A 19,472-nucleotide genomic window follows, 5' to 3' on the forward strand; every position below is an offset into this window, starting at 1 on the left:
GCCAGTCTTTAAAACTGCCTTAAAATCACACAGAGAGTTAATTTTACGAATCTCCTCCGGCAGGCCGTTCCACAATCTGGGGGCGACAGATATGATCCCGATCATAATCATCAAAAATACTGAAGAGCCAAACATCTCTCTGGAGTTATTAAAGCAGCAATTGGACTGCTGAAGAGGCAAGCCACCACTCAGTCTACATTTTCAACTTCAACATTTAAAACAGAAACCAGACCTGCCTCTTCAGCAGTGCATGCAAACAAAGTGGTTCAACAAAAGCCTCTAGTGGCACACACGGCTCTATGTCATATCAACGAAACAGCATGTACTAACATAGCAGCATTTGAGCCATGTGGTGACAAAAAACCCAAAGGAGAACTTGAGTTGCCACCTTAACGGGAAACAGGTTCTGGAGCTGAGCCCTGGGGATCCCCAGTTCTGATTAAGCCCTGTGGGCATGAGTTCCCTGGAATTCTTCTATGCCCCCCCCCACCAGAAAGTCAACTATGCAAATGGGAAGATCCATGCAGATCTCTGGACCAGCACATCGCCACAAAGTGTGCCAGTATTCCGAAAGCAATCCTCCTGATGCACAGAATTCTACCTAAATGGATCCTTGGCATTCACAAGCCTGGATTCCCCAGTTCTACCTCCACCACATAGAATCATAGTTGGAAGGGTCCTCTAAAGGCCATCAAGTCCAACCCCCTGCTCAAACATCCCTGACTCTTGAATGCTTCTAGTGTGGGGGAGCCCACAACCTCCCTAGGTCATTGGTTCCATTGTCGTACTGCTCTAACAGCCAGGAAGTTTTTCCTGATGTCCAGCCGGAATCTGGCTTCTTGTAACTTGAGCCCATGATTCCGTGTCCTGCACTCTGGGAGGATCGAGAAGAGATCCTGGCCCTCCTCTGTGTGACAACCTTTCAAGTATTTGAAGACTGGTGTCATGTCTCCCCTCCATCTTCTCTTCTCCAGGCTAAACCTGCCCAGTTCTTTCAGTCTCTCCTCATAGGGCTTTGTTTCCAGACCCCTGATCATCCTGGCTGCCCTCCTCTGAACCCGCTCCAGCTTGCCTGCGTCCTTCCTGAAGTGTGGAGCCCAGTGCACCACCTCCCAGTGCACCACTCCTTGTTATAGTGTCACCCGTTGTTTTCCAGTGGTGTGTGTGTGTGTGTCTCTGGGTGATTCTCTCTCCACCGCCAGCCCACCAACCAAGTCACCCGGCAGACTTACCTTCCAACTGCCTGCGTTCGTGGTCGCGCTCGAAGGTGTCTTTGCTCAGCTTGGCTGCCCTAGCAGAGAGGAGGTAGAGATACACGGTGTCGCCATCTCTCTGGATGCCGTGGTAGTGAAGCGTCTCCTGATCCCGAGGCAACCTCTGTCCTACCACCCACTTCTGTATGCTGGGAGGGAAACCGTAGTGGAGGAACACCTAAGCCAGAAGAACAGAGTGAGCTGCCCATCCATCCACCAGTGGCAGGACCAGGGGTGACCACCAGAGGGTCCAGAACCGAGGGAGCCACGACTTTTTCTTGGGAACCGCTACTTCTATTCCAGACTCTGGAACGATCTCCCTGAAGAGGCTCGCCCGGCACCAACGCTGCTATCTTTCCGGCGCCAGGTTAAGACTTTCCTCTTTGCCCGGGCCTATGGCGGCACATCTTAATCACCCACATGTTTAGCTTTTTTTTAACGGTTTTTAATGCTTGGTGTGTGTATGTTCTGTGTTTTAGAATTTTAAATTTTGTATACTCGTTTTAATCTTAATTTCTGTAAACCGCCCAGAGAGCCCTGGCTATGGGAGCGGTATATAAGTGCAATAAATAAATAAAATAAATAAAAATTCTTAGAATGGATTCGGCAGACGCAAAGAAACCTTCTGTGCAACTCAGCATTCAGCGTCGTTGTCTTTAAACCCAATTGGAAGGCCTCATAAAAAGTTATTTATTAGGGTAATAATAATAATAATAATAATAATAATAATAATAAATTTATTTATTTCTTACCCGCCTCTCCCTTTGGATCGAGGCAGGGAACAACATTAGAACAGGAATCAATACATCTTAAAAATCCTTGATTTTACATTGACCTGGATAGGCCTGCCGGAAAAGGCTAGTCTTTAAAGCTGCCGTAAAATCACACATAGTGTTAATTTTACGAATCTCCTCCGGCAGGCCGTTCCACAATCTGGGGGCGACAGAAGAAAAGGTCCTCTGTGAAACTGATGTCAGCCTAGTTTTAGCTGACTGAAGTTATGCTCCTCGCTACGCTGCACCTTTTAGGCTGGATGGCTACCTGTGACCTCCAGTATCAGAGGCAGTACATCTAGCCCAGTGGTTCCCAAACTTTTTCAGGTCACCGCCCCCCTTGGTTCCACAAACTCATGCCCAGCGCCCCCTACCCTACACTATAAAAATCATTATTCAAAATAATGGTTTTCAACGACCCACTAAGGAAGATAATAACAATAAAATTCAAAACAGTAACAATTAATTGAATATTTATTCAAAATCTGAAGCACCTGCCGCAGGCTTGCCGAGGGAGGGAGGGAAAAGAGAGCGAACGCCTCTGTTTTGCAACCGGCATGGCGGGGCACACCAAGCAGGGTATGTCTCTTCATTAGTGTTTTGGTGCTTTTGAAACATTTCAATTCACCGTTCAAAGGACTCTTCTTAAACGGTATTAATACATGTGTGGATTCTTCCCCTATATGTCTTGGGACCAAACTACCTTCTCCCATAAAAATGACCCTGGGTTTTAAGACCTTCTGGAGAGGCGCTTCTCAGAAAAGACCACCTCGAGCGCGCCCCTGCCACCCCGTTGCCTCTTAACGCCCCCCTATGCAATCCCACCGCCCCCAAGGGGGTGGTACTGCCCACTTTGGGAACCACTGATCTAGACATACCAGATGCTGGGAACATGGGGAGGAGGGTGCTATTGCACCCACGTCCTACTTGGCAAACAGAGTGCTGGACTAGACGGACCCTTGGTCTGATCCGGCATTGCCCACCTTATGTTCTTCCGTCTTTATGACAATCCTGCAGCTTGCATGGAAGCTGCAAGTTTGATTCTACAAGATCCGCACAACAGCCCGTACCATATCTTTGAGAGATGCCAAAGTCATGCAAGGTTGGACCTTCAGGTAAATGGGGATGGTGCTCATCTGGGCATCTTCCACACCCACCTGCAACCTACGAGAAGGAAACGAACTGTTAGAAGGCCATTCTGCTGGAGAACTTGGAGGGCTCTTTATTCTCAGGCGAACAGCTGCCTGTTTCTTTAAGAGCTCTTTCAGCCCCAGGCTCATTCACACAACCAAACGTCAGAGGTGGCTGTCTCAGGGGCTTTTATCACCCAGTGCATTTTCGTGGCCGAGTGGGGATTAGAACCCGGATCTCCCGACTCCCAGTCCAACATTTTAGCCACTACTGTTCCCTCCACCTCCCCTGTGCTTTCTACCTGGGCAATCGTGTTTGTATTCAGAGGGGGAAACCCTGTTGTCATGTTCACATAACAGCTGGATCATGGTGTGAAAGGGAGGGGAGCTACAGAGACCCAATTCAACCTTCACTTTCATCCCTTGAACAGCTGGACTGACCAGAGGTTATTTATTTATTTATTATTGCATTTATATCCCCGCCTTTTTTCCTCCAATGAACCCAAGGCGGTGTGCATAATCCTCCTCCTCCTCTCTATTTTATCCTCACAACAACAACCCTGTGAGGTGGGCTGGGCTGAGAGTCTGTGACTGGCCCAAAGTCACCCAGTGAGCTCCCATGGCCGAGAGGGGACTAGAACCCAGATCTCCCAACTCTCAGTCCGACACTTTAGCCACTACACCACACTGGCAGAATGCAGAGGTTATGATTAGGGCTGTGCAGGGACCCCCCCCCCGATCCGCCTCGGAGGCCAATCCGGAGCCCCAGAAGCAGCCCCGATCTGCCTCAGGGGTTGCCAATCCGCCTCGGCGCCGAAGCCAAGGCAAAATTCGGACCCTCCAAGGCGACTCGGAGTATTCTGGGTGCCGGCTGCACAGCTGGCGCCCAGAAAACTCTCCCCACTTAGCTGGTGCCTCTGCCGCGGCCTACTTCCTGGCTTCAGCGTCCTCGCATGGAAGCTGCCAGATACAAGCCGGTGGCGGCAGTGGCGGACCCAGGTAAGTGGGGCAGGGGGAGGGGGGCTTACCTGCTGCCTCTGTCGCTGCCATCTTTCCTCTGGCGGCTTCCAGTGCTGATGGAAATGAAAGGGAGTAGGCCACATGATAACTTAAAATCACACAGCCTACTCCCTTTCATTTCCGGCAGGGGCACTGGAAGCCGCCAGAAGAAAGATGGCGGCAGTGACGGAGGCAGCAGGTAAGGAGACTGGTGGTGGGGGAGGGGGGGCTCCGAAGCGCCGAGGCAGCCCGAAGCTTTGGAGCCAATTGGCTTTAGATTCGGGCTGCCTCAGCCGTCATCCGAACCGCCTCGGATCCGGTTTGGAAGGGCCCGAACCACCCCGACCCACTTCGGATTCAGGGTTCGGGTCCGAGGCGGTGCACAGCCCTAGTTATGATCCCACAATTACCAGGTGGTGAAAAAAACAGGGATGCTGAACCTCTTTCAGCCTGAGGGCTGAATTAAATTCCAGAGAAGCTGTTGGGGGGTGTGTGCATTCCTGTGGTGGGAGGGGCGGCCAAAAGCAAAAGGGGCGGAGCAAAAAGCATGAGGCCAAAAATACAAAAAAAAGATGCCATTCTGTCGTAGCTTACTGCCTCAGGAGAGGCATTTGAACCTTTTAAAGTGATTGGAAGTTGGAGGAAAGGGGAGGGACATGGGGAGGGGCCATCCCTGGAGGGCTGCGTCACGACCCTGAGCAGGCCAGATTTGGCCCACAGGCCTGAGACCTGCACCCCTGGTGCAAAATCATTCCCGATATAATTCACCGGCTACTACGCAATCACCTGATCTCTTGCAGGGGCTGGGCTTCTTGTTTCACCTGCACGGCAACAGGGACACGTCGCTCCGCCAGCCAGGAAGCACACTGCTGGGCCTCCTCTTTGTCCCCTCCTTCGATGGCTTCTGCCAGCCTCAAGGCCTGCTGCTCAGCTGGGAACAAGAGAGGGGCTAAATGGTCTGGCCAATTCACCCATGGAACTCCTTGCCACAGGATGTTGCAGTAACCGCAGATACAGATTTTTTTTATTGATTGTTTATAAACTTGTTCATTTATAAATTAGTGATCAAAGTCATGTTTTAATGTCAATTTCCAAAATGACAACGTCTATATAAAATCAATTATCAGATCAAACTACTACACTAAAACTACTTAAAGAGTGTGCAGGGATAACACAGCAGAAATGTCTAAAACCACAAATTACCTGAAATAGCTGGCAGGACTAGTGGGCTCTATCCAACCTTTTTAAAGGTCTTCAAAAATGATGCACATTGGTACTCAGTGGGGAAGGGCACCAACACAGAAAAGGCCCTGCTTCGTGCTCTCACCAGCCCCATTTCCCCAAATGTTTTTATTTTTATATTTACAGTGCAATTCTATACATGTCTACTCAGAGGTAATCCTGATTTCTATTTCGGTTTGAAATATTTATACTGCATAGAATCATCGAATAGCAGAGTTGGAAGGGGCCTACAAGGCCATCAAGTCCAACCCCCTGCTCAATGCAGGAATCCGCCCTAAAGCATCCCTGACAGAGGGTTGTTACTTATAAATGCACACATCCCCAATTGATAAAACATAATATCAAGACTGATAAAATCATACTAGTAGCTGTTTCAAAGTCACAGGGGTTCTCCCAAAGCCAACGGTTTTCTTAGGCCTCCTAGCAGGACCCATCACTGGCCAAGAGGAAGTCTATTTTGGTCCTAAAAAACTGTGCACTTAGCCAGCTCTAGGGTGACCCTGTGAAAAGGAGGACTGGGCTCTTGTATCTTTGACAGTTGCATAGAGGAGGGAATTTCAGCAGCTGTCATTTGTATGCACAAAGCACCTGCTGAAATTCCCTTTTCATCACAATAGTTAAAGCTGCAGGAGCCCAGCCCTCATCTGGTCAAGAGGGCAGGGCTCCTGCAGCTTTAACTGTTATTATTTATTTATTTATTTATTTATATAGCACCATCAGTGTACATGAACAGGGAATTTCACCATGCATACAAATGACACCTGCTGAAATTCCCTTCTCTATCCAACTGTTAAAGATGCAGGAGCCCTGTCCTCCTTTCCATATGGCCACCCTAGCCAGCTCCTCTTCGTTTCAGCGGGCCTTGAGTTTTGCAGACTGTACCCCCAACACAGCAAGGGGGAAACCACTTTGCATTCCAGAGCAGAAAGGGGGCTACGAGGGCCCTTGGGGCATTCCCGACTGCTCTGCACGCCCCCCGCCCCGCCCCCCAGGACACCCACCTCGTGCCTCATACAATGCCCACCTTTTCTGACTGTGTCCTCCATAAACGCTTCCCCCTCCAGCACCACCGAATCCAGAGGCTGTTAAAAAAAGAAAGAATTTTATTTATTTATTTATTTATTTATTTATTTATTACATTTTTATACGGCCCAATAGCCGAAGCTCTCTGGGCGGTTCACAAAAATTAAAACCATGATAAAACAACCAACAGGTTAAAAGCACAAATACAAAATACAGTATCGAAAGCACAACCAGGATAAAAACCACGCAGCAAAATTGATATAAGTTTAAAATACAGAGTTAGAAGAGTAAAATGTAAAGAACAAACACATCTTGGGCTTGACGTGTCCAACTGGACAGCACCTGTGCATTCACTAGCAACAAGCTGGGGCCAGCTCTGGAGGATTTGCGCATGACACTTGACTGCACGTATATATAAGAAACGGAAGACGCTGCCTTTTGCCAAACAGACTATTGGCTCCAATGGAGGCTGGTGGCTCTGATGTCAGTGGGGCAGTGCATCCGCTCCGGGCTTCAGTCAGAACTAGTCAGACCTCTAAAGGAGATATCACACACCTTGGAGAGCTCCTTTAGAGTTCTGACGGAAAGCTGGAGAGGATTCACCACCCCACTGACATCGGAACCACCAGCCTCCGCTGATTCGTTCCATCTTGTATCTCAGCATTGTCTGACAGGCAGCAGCAGTCCGGGGTTTCAAACAGGAGTCTTTCCTGATCCTATCCAGAGACCGACCCTGGGACTTTTCCATGGAAAGCATGGACTCTGCCACGTAACCACCTCACTGAACTCTGAAGGCTGCCAACTTTTTACAGACCCACCCTGCTCCTGTGCTTTTAATAGTAACTTGATCAAAAGACATTAGAGGGGGGTTGTGTTTTTTTACATGGCAGGAAGAAGAAGAAGAAGAAGAAGAGGAGGAGGAGGAGGAGGAGGAGGAGGAGGAGGAGGAGGAGGAGGAGGAGGAGGGAGGAGGAGGAGGAGGAGGAGGAGGGAGGAGGAGGAGGAGGAGGAGGAGGGGGAGGGGGAGGAGGAGGAGGAGGAGGGGGAGGGGGAGGAGGAGGAGGAGGGAGGGAGGAGGGGGAGGAGGAGGAGGGGGAGGGGGAGGGGGAGGAGGAGGAGGAGGAGTTGCACAAGCTTCCCAAGTTATGAAAGGACAAAAAATAAAATAACATAAAATCCATCATTACCCAATTAATAGCAGCCCGAGCTTTCCACAGGCCAACACCTGCTCTGTGAAGAGTTTTGTGCAACTCTCAAGCTGGCAGAGGATTCCTTTGCCAAGAGAAGCAAATTGAATACAGGATATCACTTCAATATCAGAGGCAGTAAGACTATATACACCAGTTGCTGGGGAACATGGGTAGGAGGGTGCTGTTGAACCATGTCCTGCTTGTTCATCGCTGGTCGACAGCTGCCTGGCCACTGTGTGAACAGAGTGCTGGACTAGATGGGCCCTCGGTGTGATGCAGCATCAGGGCTCTTCTGATGTTCATTTTGTATTGCTTTTCCTTTTCAAAAGATGGAGTCAACGCTTTTGTTTTCTGCCCCTATAGCTGTTGCCCTGTTCTCTGTTTTTGTTTTTTCTATAAAAGGACTTCTTCTCACAGTGCATAGTTAAATGATGGAACTCACTACCACAAGATATAGTGATGGCCACCAATTTAGATGGCTTTAAAAGAGGGTTGCATAAATTCCTGGAGGCAAAGGCTATCCATGGCTACTAGCCCTGATGGTTGTGTGCTACCTCCGGTATTCGAGGCAGTAAGCCTGTGTGCACCAGTTGCTGGGGAACATGGGTGGGAGGGTGCTGTTGCCCCATGTTCTGCTTTGTTGGTCCCTGGTCGACAGCTGGTTGCCCACCGTGTGAACAGAGTGCTGGACTAGACGGACCCTTGGTCTGATCCAGCATCAGGGCTCTTCTGGTGTTCTTATGATCAAAATCACCCTGCATATTCAACAAGCATTTCTATAGTAGATGAGCGAATTCTTTTTCTTTGAATTTTGCCATCATTTAAATTATTCCTTTTGCCCGTTTCTAAATCATAGAATCATAGAATAGCAGAGTTGGAAGGGGCCTACAAGGCCATCGAGTCCAACCCCCTGCTCAATGCAGGAATCCACCCTAAAGCATCCCTGACAGAGGGTTGTCCAGCTGCCTCTTGGAGGCCTCTAGTGTGGGAGAGCCCACAACCTCCCTAGGTAACTGATTCCATTGTCGTACTGCTCTAACAGTCAGGACGTTTTTCCTGATGTCCAGCCGGAATCTGGCTTCATTTAATTTGAGCCCGTTATTCCGTGTCCTGCACTCTGGGAGGATCGAGAAGAGATCCTGGCCCTCCTCTGTGTGACAACCTTTCAAGGATTTGAAGAGTGCTATCATGTCTCCCCTCAATCTTCTCTTCTCCAGGCTAAACATGCCCCGTTCTTTCAGACTCTCTTCATAGGGCTTTGTTTCCAGACCCCTGATCATCCCGGTTGCCCTCCTCTGAACACGCTCCAACTTGTCTGCATCCTTCTTGAATTGTGGAGCCCAGAATGGGACGCAATACTCTAGATGAGGTATTAAATCATCGAATTATATATTCCTTTTTTAAAAGAAAAAATCCACTGCATATTAAATCAAAACGAAATGAATCACTGTCACGCCTGAATCACTCCGCTGAGAAATATCGGAGCTTTTACAAGCTTGAACTTTGGCAGGAAAACCCCACGTGAAGTCAGCAAATTCCTCGTGCATAGCGGTCGGCTGCCCTTGTGCTCCGAAAGAGTTTCGGTTTGAAATGGGCATGTTTTAGCCCACCAAGGGGTTCAGGGGCACTTAATTAGGTTTCCTAGTGGCCTCCTCTCTAAGGCACCGTTCAGGAGTCCAGACGGGTTGTGGGGCATCATGTGTCTTTGCACCATTCTCCAGCCCCATTCTGTTGTACACATGGAAAGAGCGGATAGAAGTCTTCAGCCTTTCTGAATGGAAACTTTAAGGATGACTCTTTGCATACAACGAAAGGGTCAAAAAGGGAAGAAAAAAGCAGGAAATAAAAGCAGTCGCTCTGTTTGGTGGGGCGATGCCTGAGCGATAAACAAACAGAGCCAGAGTCAGAGAGGCAGCAGTTCCGGGGAGGAAGGTGGGACAAAGCGAAGCGTTCGCTTCAGGGCAGCCAAGCGGCCAAACTCACCCTAGGAAGAAAAGCATACAACAAACACAGACTTTGATCTTGAAGTCTGCTGCACTGGCTGGACTTTTCCTCACCAGAGGATGCTCTGCACCAGCTAAACACCTCCAGTTCATTTATTTATTTATTTATTTCTTACATTTCTATACCGCCCAATAGCCGGAGCTCTCTGGGCGATTCACAAAAATTAAAAACATTCAAAGTATAAAACAACAGTATAAAACCATCATATAAAATACAATATAAAAGCTCAACCAGATCAAAACAGCAGCAATGCAAAATGACAAATTTAAAACACCAAGTTAAAATTTATTTATAGACCGTTAAAATGCTGGGAGAATAAAAAGGTCTCCACCTGGCGTCTAAAAGCATATAATGTAGGTGCCAAGCGAACCTCCTTAGGGAGCTCATTGCACAGCCGGGGTGCCACAGCAGAGAAGGCCCTCCTTCTGGTAGCCACCTGCCTCGCTTCCTTTGGCAGGGGCTCACGGAGAAGGACCCCCTGAGGATGACCTTAGGGTCCAGGCAGGTACATACGGGAGGAGGCGTTCCTTCAGATAGCCTGGCCCCAAGCCGTTTAGGGCTTTAAATGTTAATACCAGCACTTTGAATCGGGCCCGGACCTGGACTGGCAGCCAATGAAGCTGGAAAAGGACTGGCGTGATGTGATCTCGTCAGCCAGTCCCTGTTAGTAACCGTGCTGCCCTGTTTTGTACCAGACTGTTTTCAAAGGCAGCCCCACGTATAACGCATTGCAGTAATCCAAACGAGAGGTGATCAGAGCATGGATCACTGTAGCTAGGCTATCTCTGTCCAGATAAGGATGCAGTTGGTATATCAGCCTAAGCTGATAAAAGGTGCTCTTTGCCACGGAGTTCACCTGTGCCTCAAGTGACAGTTCTGGATCCAAGAGCACCCCCAAACTACGGACCCGATCCTTCAGGGGAAGTGCAACCCAGTCCAGGACAGGGCAAACATCACCTTGCCGGACAGATGAACCACCCGCTAACAGTACCTCCGTCTTGTCTGGATTGAGTTTCAGTTTATTAGCCCTCATCCAGTCCATTACCGTGCCCAGGCACTGGTTCAGAACAGCCACTGCCTCACCTGGTTTTTTTTATATAAACCTAGCCTCTGGGCATAGGCAGAGTAGAGAAAGCAAAGCATGGAGGGTGCTCAACCTGTTCTGGATGGGGTTGTACTCCCCCTGAAGGAGCAGGTTCGTAACTTGGGAGTTCTCCTAGAACCAGCTCTGTCACTTGAGGCCCAGGTGGCCTCGGTGGCACGGAGTGCCTTATTATTATTATTATTATTATTATTATTATTATTATTATTCTACTAGCTTCGGTTGGTGGCCCAGCTACGCCCCCGTCTGGACAGGGATAACCTGGCTGCTGTTGTCTATGCTCTCGTAACCTCCAAGTTACTGCAATGCACTCTACGTGGGGCTGCCTTTGAAGACGGTTCAGAAGCTGCAGCTTGTGCAAAATGAGGCGGCCAGATTGGTAACAAGGACCAGAAGGTCCAAACATATAAGACCGATTCTGGCCTGCTTGCATTGGCTGCCTGTATGTTTCTGAGCCCGATTCAAGGTGCTGGTTTTCACCTAAAAAGCCTTACGTGGCTTGGGACCACAATACCCGAGGGAATATCTCTCCGGACATGAACCTACCCACACACTATGCTCAACATCTAAGGTCCTCCTCCGGGTGCCTACTCTGAGGGAAGCTCAGAGGACTGCAACAAGAGAGAGGGCCTTCTCTGTGGTGGCCCCCCAATTATGGAATGATCGCCCCGATGAGGCCTGCCTTGTGCCAACATTGTTATCTTTTCGGCGCCAGGTCAAGACTTTTCTTTGCTCCCGGGCATTTAACAGCATATGTTGAGTTTTTAACTGACTCCAGAACTGTCTTTGGCCTTGCTGACAGTTTAAAAATTGTTTTTAATGTTAGGTGTTCTTACATTTTTATGGTTTTAAATGTTGTACATTGGTTTTTAATGTTCAGTCTTTTCATCTTTGTAAACCGCCCAGAGAGCTTCGGCTATGAGGAGATATATAAATGTAATAAATAAATAAATAAATAAATATTATTTTTTAAAACAATCCACACAAGAAACAGCCCAAGTAAGTAAAGGATCTCCCAAACCAGAGAAATTAAACTCCCCTCGACAATGCCTCAGTTCCCACCCACTCCAAAACCCCACACTGCAGCTTGCTACAAGAGCACCACAAGCGAAGAATCACCATCCATGCCTGGGTGCAGCACCCTGCTCTTTGATGGGTCTACTCGCAAGTCAGTATTCAAGTGAGGGAAAGGCCGGTGCTACCATAGAGGCCACTCAGGCGGCTGCCTAGAGCGCCAAGCTAAGAGGGGCGACAGGCACAGCACAGCACTCACATGCATTGTTGGCTGTGAGCTGGCCTGGCCCGAGGATTCAGCTGGGCCTGGGCGGGCGAGATGGCGCCCCGCGCCCGCCCAGCCAAAGCGAAGCCAGGGATGCTGGGGTGGGGGTGGGGCGGCTCCACGTTCGGACTTCCGGAACATGCCTGGAAGAGAGAGAGAGAGAGAATGTATGGGTGAATGGGGAGCATGAGGTCTTTGAGTGAATGCATGTGTTCATGCGTGTGTTTGTTTGGAGTGAGTGATGCTGAGTGTGTGTGTGCGTGCGCGTGTGTGAGTTGAGGGGGGGATGATTTGGAGGTGATATTCCTATTAAATAATGCATTTTAGACCCATCGACGTTCCTTTCCAATTTGTTTGCTATAATTGGCGTGACGTATTTCTTGCACTTTAAAATCAATTTAGCAGTTTCAAGTTTTGTGCTTCTTATTTTTTCCAGGAACCATATGTTCTTAAAAATATGTTCTGACTTTATACTGTTAGTTTTACCCTACCCTGTGCCTGTTTGCTTTCTCTTCCCCTCCTTATTGTTTTATCATGGTTTTATTAGAATGTAAGCCTATGTGGCAGGGTCTCGCTATTTACTGTTTTACTCTGTACAGCACCATGTACACTGATGGTGCTATATAAATAAATAATAATAATAATAATAATAAAAATCAAAGTTGGCATTTTCTTTTGGGTGTGTGTGTGTATGTGTGTGTGAAAGTAGCTCACCTTGCCTAGGGTTCAAAATAGTCTGGCACTGGTCTTGAGTGAGGGCCGAAGGGCTCCCTAAAAAAACCTGTTCCCAACGCCAGCTTTGGGAGAGCGAACTTTTCAAGCATGCCTTTAAAATGTGACGGGGATCGTTCCTGTAGTTGGAAGGGTTGTCAATAAGGGTTTTAAAATGGGTTTTTTAAAAAATAAGGCTATGTGAACCTCTTAGAGATTTGATTCTATTAAGCGCTATGGGAGTATTACTAATAAGCTTAATTTTTTTTAAAAAAGCCAGTATCAGCTGTGGGTTTTTTGCCGGGGGGGAGGGGGCAAGGGGATCTACACTACTGCTTTTAAAGCGCTTTAAAGCACTTTGAAAACGTTTTGAAAACTGTGTCCTGGGCTCAAACAGTTGTCAAGATTGTTATAAAGCGCTTTAAAGCAGTAGTGTAGATCCCCCCCAGAGAGAAGTCACAGTTCGGTTCTTTTGGGCTGCAGGGATGGGGCGGAGCTCTCCAGTAAGAAGTGGGGGGCGTTGGAGAGAAGGGGAGATATAGGGGAGGGTGTCGGGCGGCGTGGAAAGAAAAGATTCCCCTCCCCCCCCCAAAAAAGGGAAGGAAGAGCGAACGCGAATGAAGAACTTTTACGCCCCGTAGAGAGCAATCTTCGCCGAACTGTCGCCCTCCAGGTGCGTTGGACTACAATTCCCAGCAGTAGTCCAAAACACCTGGAGGGCGCCAAGTTGTCGACGCCTGCCGCAGATATATAGGGGCCGTTGAGCTCAGGCGCGCGCGATCTTTTCAACGCCTTTTACCCGGAGTTTGACCAGGCAAGGGTGCTCCCGTTCGGATCCGGGGCAGGGTCTACTCGGAAGGAAGCCCCGCGGCTTCTGATGCCCCCCCCCCTCTTTCTCCCACGCTGCGTTTTCTTGGCGATCCCGGGACGCAACGGTGCGTGGGGCCCCCCGGCAGGATCGCGCCCCAGGGGACGGGCAAGCGGAGCGATGCAACGAAGGACACCTCCCACCCCACCCCCCAAGATCCCTCTCCTGTAAAAGGAGCGCGAGGCCCCCTGTCCGGAACGCCGCACCCCCGGATCGCCGCCCGCACCGCCCGGCACTGACCTGCAGGCGCGGAAAGGAGCCGGAGGCCGCCGCCGCCGCGCCGAAAACGAAAGCGAAGGCGGCCCGACGGGGAAGGGGAGGAGCGGGCAGGCCCCGGCAGCGCCGAGCACGCCCGGGGGCACCCCGCCCCAGGCCCCGCGGGGGTTGAGGGGATCCCCCGTGACGTCACTGGCCCGGATCTCCCACGGACCGCTGCCTTATTTATTTATTTATTTATTTAATTATCGTATTTTTATCCCGCACCTCAGCCAAAAGGCTCTCGGAGCGGCTTACAATGTATCACTAAAGAATCATAGAATAGCAGAGTTGGAAGGGGCCTACAAGGCCATCGAGTCCAACCCCCTGCTCAATGCAGGAATCCACCCAAAAGCATCCCTGACAGGTGGTTGTCCAGCTGCCTCTTGAAGGCCTCTAGTGTGGGAGAGCCCACAACCTCCCTAGGTAACTGATTCCATTGTCGTACTGCTCTAACAGTCAGGAAGTTTTTCCTGATGTCCAGTTGGAATCTGGCTTCCTTTAACTTGAGCCCGTTATTCCATGTCCTGCACTCTTTGAGGATGGAGAAGAGACCCTGGCCCTCCTCTGTGGGACAACCTTTTAAGTATTTGAAGAGTGCTCTCATGTCTCCCCTCCATCTTCTCTTCTCCAGGCTAAACCTGCCCAGTTCTTTCAGTCTCTCTTCATAGGGCTTTGTTTCCAGACCCCTGATCATCCTGGTTGCCCTCCTCTGAACATGCTTCAGCTTGTCTGCGTCCTTCTTGAATTGTGTAGCCCAGAACTGGATGCAATACTCTAGATGAGACCTAACCAGAAGACAGTCCCTACCCTCAGGCTTACATTCTAAAAAAAAAAGAAAAGACATGACACACAAGGAAAAGTGGATGGGGAGGGAAGAGGAAGAAAAGAAAAAGAAAAAAACAGGGGTCCAATCCATCCCGTCCAGCATTCTGTTCCCACAGTTGCCCCACTGGGCAGCCCACAAGCAGGACACGGTGTTACGCAAGTAGCCTGTAGCCATCAGGGCTTGTATTGATTTTATTTTATTTTATTTTATTTATTGCATTTCTATACCGCCCAATAGCCGGAGCTCTCTGGGCGGGTCACAAAAATTAAAACCATTCAAAGTATAAAACCATCATGTAAAATACAATATGAAAGCTCAAGCAGATCAAAATAGCAGCAATGCAAAATGACAACTTTCAAACACCGAGTTTAAATTCATTGATAGGCTGTTAAAATGCTGGGAGAATTATTATTATTATTATTTATTTATTTATTTATTTATTTATATAGCACCCTCAGTGTACATGGTGCTGTACAGAGTAAAACAATAAAATAGCAAAACCCTGCCGCAGAGGCTTACATTCTAATAGCATCATAATAAAACAATAAGGCGGGGAAGAGAATGCACCAAACAGGCACAGGGTAGAGTAAACCTAACAGTATAAAAGTCAGATCAAAATCAAGTTTTAAAAGCTTTAGAAAAAAAATTTTTTTAGCTGAGCTTTAAAAACTGCGATTGAACTTGTAGTTCTCAAATGTTCTGGAAGAGCGTTCCAGGCGTAAGGGGCAGCGGAAGGGAATGGACGAAGCCGAGCAAGGGAAGGAGAGACCCTTGGGAGGGTGAGAAACATGGCATCAGAGGAGCGAAGAGCACGAGCGGGGCAATAGTGTGAGATGAGAGAGGAGAGATAGGAAGGAGCTAGACAGTGAAAAGCTTTGTAGGTCAACAGGAGAAGTTTATATTGGATTCTGAAGTGAATTGGAAGCCAATGAAGAGATTTCAGAAGTGGAGTAACATGGTCAGAGTGGCGAGCCAAGAAGACGATCTTAGCAGCAGAGTGGTGAACAGAAACCAAGGAACTGATGTGAGAAGAAGGAAGGCCAGTGAGAAGAAGGTTGCAGTAGTCCAACCGAGAAATAACCAATGCATGAACAAGAGTCTTGGCAGAACAGGCAGACTTCACCTGGCAGCTGAAGGCGTATAATGGAGGTGCCAAGTGAACCAAGCCATGGATAGCCCTGCTCCTCCAGGAATTTGGCCAACCCCCTTGTAAAGCAGTCCAAGTTGGTGGCCGTCGCTACATCTTGTAAGAGTGCAAGAAGTGCCCTGCTGGATCAGACCAAGAGTCCATCTAATCATAGAATCATAGCATAGCAGAGTTGGAAGGGGCCTACAAGACCATCGAGTCCAACCCCCTTCTCAATGCAGGAATCCACCCTAAAGCATCCCTGACAGGTGGTTGTCCAGCTGCCTCTTGAAGGCCTCTAGTGTGGGAGAGCCCACAACCTCCCTAGGCAACTGGTTCCATGGTCGTACTGCTCTAACAGTCAGGAAGTTTTTCCTGATGTCCACCTGGAATCTGGCTTCATCAGTGGCAGCTACTTCCTTGTGCCCATGGCTGCTGCCAGTGAGCTGCCTAGCTGAGCAGGGACTTTAATCCAGGTCTCTCCACTCCAAGCTTGGCCCTCTGTTCACCTTCCAATTAACAGGCATGTTCAGGAAAGGGCCTGGTGAAGGATCACCGGCAGGGCCATTTCTAGGAGGAGGCAAAATGGGCGGTCGCCTAAGACACCAAGAGATCCAGTGTGCCAAATATCCCCCAAGCAAGCAGCAGTCATAGTGGCCGGGCCGTTCTCAGCACCACAGTGAAGGAAAGCACCGAATTTGCCAGGCCAGGCTGCAGGTAGGTGCCATTTCAAATCACAACATTTCCCCTAGTGTGGGGTGAGCAGCAAGCTGAACCAGTCAGCTCACTAGCGTTTTGGGTGTGTGCAACCATTGAGGGTATTGGGAGGGTTAGACGTCCCATGAACCCATTTCACATCGTTCAGGATCTAACGGTGTTTGCACATAGGGGGATGCCAAAATTGTGCCTTGCCTATGGCACCAAAATACCTTGAATTCGCCCTGATCATAAGCTGGGTGTGGATGTCTCCGAACGGCACAGACCCATCTATATTAACTAAGAGCCTTGCTAGACCTACCTGATAGGTAGGTCCCAGCCAGCTGGTGGGAAGTAGGGGCGATGCCACGCTACAGCTAGTACAGGCCATCGCCCTTTTCCACACGTAACACTCGACAGGGTAAGGGAAAGCCCCGTCGCGTCTGCCATTTTTTTTTTAACGTAAAGGGCCATGTGCGCAGGAGCACACCAATGGAAAAGGCAAGGCTGTTTTTTTAAAAAAATAAAGGGTTCCCCGCTTCCCCTGCCCCCGATTTCCCCCCCACGATGTCTGATGCCCCCCCTGCCTGCTCGCTGCCTGCTCCCTGCCCGCTTGTCATGTCCGATGCCCCCTCCGCGCCCCCCTGTCCGTGATTCCCCCCCCCCGGCCCGATGGGCACAGCGCTCCTATGGAATGCTGTGCCCAGTGCGCGGCTTCTCCCGGCTACTCGTGAGTAAGCGAGCAGCCGGGAAAAGCCACGGACCCTGCTAGACCTTCCGCAGCCCCAGCCTCAGCCCGGGGCTACGGAAAAGCCGGGCCATAAGCGCATCCACTTATCCCGGGTCAAGGGAGGACTTAGCCCGGCCTGACCCCGGGATCCCCTCTGCGTCATCTGGATGCACAGGAGGGAGACCGGGCCTCACACCGGGCTAACTCCTCATCTAGCAACGGCCTTAGAAGCACTTTCCCCTGATTTCATTGCTGATCTACCCCCAAGTAAATGTCTTAGGGTTGTGGCTTGATTTTTACAGGCTCTAATAAAAGCAATCCCTTTGGGGTCATATAAGGTTGAAGTGGACTCACAGTTGGGGACGGGGAAGAGCCCCTCCACCATCAGACGTTCTAGAGCAGCCTTCCTCAACCTGGGGCGCTCCAGATGTGTTGGACTACAACTCCCAGAATGCCCCAGCCAGCTGCTGGGGCATTCTGGGAGATGCAGTCCAACACATCTGGAGCGCCCCAGGATGAGGAAGGCTGTTATAGAGTTAGAAACTGCTACATGGCAGGGATTGGGCGAGAGTGGTGAGCCCCAATGGTTGCCTGTGGGACCTCCTAGGCTCTCTCCCTGCCGTCTCCAGCTCAAAGGGTCAGTCAGCAAGGGTTGGGGCAGAGACCTGTTTGCGCATGAGACCTTGGAGAACAAGCATCCCACCTCCATCAGAAGAGACGAGGCGAGATGGACCGCCATCTTCCAACACTGTTAGCATCGTCACCTGTCTTACAGTAATTAAAAATAACCAACCATTTGGTGACCTTTAATAGTACCGCAAGTCTACAACAACCTACTTCAGCTGTCCCCAAACTGGCGCCTTCCAAATGGGTTGGACTACAACTCCCAGCATCCCCCCAGCCAGCCACGGAAGTTGTAGACCAAGCTCTCTGGAAGGCATCCGGTTAGCGAAGTGTGCCTTAAGCAATAGAAACACCATTAAAAAACACAAAGTTTTCTTGTCCCTGTAGCTGTTTAGGACCTGTGCTAATTCAAGTGTCAAACAGAAATATCTTTTCACATGCTCAGGGGCATTTCCCCCTCTAGCTGCGAAGAAAACCTCTTGCCGCCAAATGCGTGACACGGGAGACCCATGGGAACGGAAGCAGCGCTGACGCTCATTTTTCTGTTGCCCTGTGAAACTCACCTTCGCTAAAAGAACTCAGATGGGGGGGATAGAACTGAGGTCTCACTGGCAGCGGAGCAGAGCGTAAGAAAGAGAATCAACATTGTTGTTTTCGGAACGGTCGGTGCTCCAGAGTAGCACTTACGGAAGCACAGAAGGTGGGAACTTGCCCAAATTTCAACATTCTGCTTGCTAGTGTTGTTTTTTTTTGGGGGGGGTGTTCTGGTTTTCAAGGCACCTTTCCCTAACCTGATGCCCTCCAATCCACCTGGAAGGAAGCAATTTGGGGGCAGGAACACCTGAAGCAGGCTGTTGCAGACTTGGGGTTGTAGAAGAATATGCACTGTAGTGTGTAGAATTGATAAGGATTGAATGCATCTTGTAGGTGTGACTAAGTTCTGTACGCATGTGTTATGAGTAATGGAATATGTTCTTGGAAATGGAGGAAGGCTGCCACAAATGGGTTGGTCAAATGCTGGAAGAGGCACATAGCTTAATTTGGCAGAGATACCTCCGTCTGTCATCCCCCCCCCTTTTGCTTTCAGACGTCACTGGAATCGCGCCCCCGAGGAGCTCGAGATGAAATTTGGACCTTGGGAGGAAAGGAGGTTCTGCCTCCATGAAGTAAGGCAAGAAGGGTTATAACCAAAACACAGACAAGGCCATCGCTTCAGAGCAGAGCATCTGCGTTGCATGCAGAAGGCCCCAAATTCAGCCCCTGGCATCTCTGGTTAAAAGGTGAACGATTCTTCTCTGCCTGAGTCCCCGGACAGCTGCTGCCAGCCAGGAGAGAGAACCCCGGGCTGGATCGTTAATTTACATGAATAAATTCCAATTAATTTAAACAACTGGTGTGCTCTGTGGAAGAGTGACTGAGGAGAAAGCAGTTAATGGTGGCAGCAGAATAGGAATTGGAGGGCCAGGTTACTGGGTTGTGGGGCCTAAAGAATAAAGGCGAGACAGGAGCAGCAGCAGTAGGCCTAAACCCTCGCACACGTCATCAGCACAGGGTGGGTATTGAGTGGTCCTGGGTGCAAGTGGCGTGGACAGTTCTGTCAGGTAGCTTGTGGGCATCTCAGGTGAAGCCAAGATGACA

General features: G+C 49.6%; 1 protein-coding gene across 5 annotated transcripts in view; it reads right to left on the reverse strand.

The window, feature by feature from the left end:
* Positions 1-12,775, reverse strand: part of RBCK1 (RANBP2-type and C3HC4-type zinc finger containing 1) — a 29,451-nt gene extending 16,676 nt beyond the window's left edge. The window contains exons 1-6 of one of the 5 annotated variants that reach the window (XM_063147400.1): positions 12,710-12,775; positions 11,990-12,138; positions 6,422-6,479; positions 4,942-5,086; positions 3,097-3,190; positions 1,233-1,431 (exon numbers count right to left, since the gene is read on the reverse strand). In XM_063147400.1, coding sequence (XP_063003470.1) covers positions 1,233-1,431; positions 3,097-3,190; positions 4,942-5,086; positions 6,422-6,479; positions 11,990-12,136 — 643 coding nt within the window. In that variant the 5' untranslated portion in view covers positions 12,137-12,138; positions 12,710-12,775. Of the gene's footprint in view, positions 1-1,232; positions 1,432-3,096; positions 3,191-4,941; positions 5,087-6,421; positions 6,480-7,607; positions 7,626-9,058; positions 9,181-11,857; positions 11,876-11,989; positions 12,139-12,709 lie in introns of those variants that run through there. The other 4 variants (XM_063147403.1, XM_063147402.1, XM_063147405.1 and 1 more) reach the window with 4 other exon arrangements.
* Positions 12,776-19,472: the final 6,697 nt, after the last annotated feature.

Source organism: Elgaria multicarinata, chromosome 1 (genome assembly GCF_023053635.1).
Source record: "Elgaria multicarinata webbii isolate HBS135686 ecotype San Diego chromosome 1, rElgMul1.1.pri, whole genome shotgun sequence".
Classification (NCBI taxonomy): domain Eukaryota; kingdom Metazoa; phylum Chordata; class Lepidosauria; order Squamata; family Anguidae; genus Elgaria; species Elgaria multicarinata.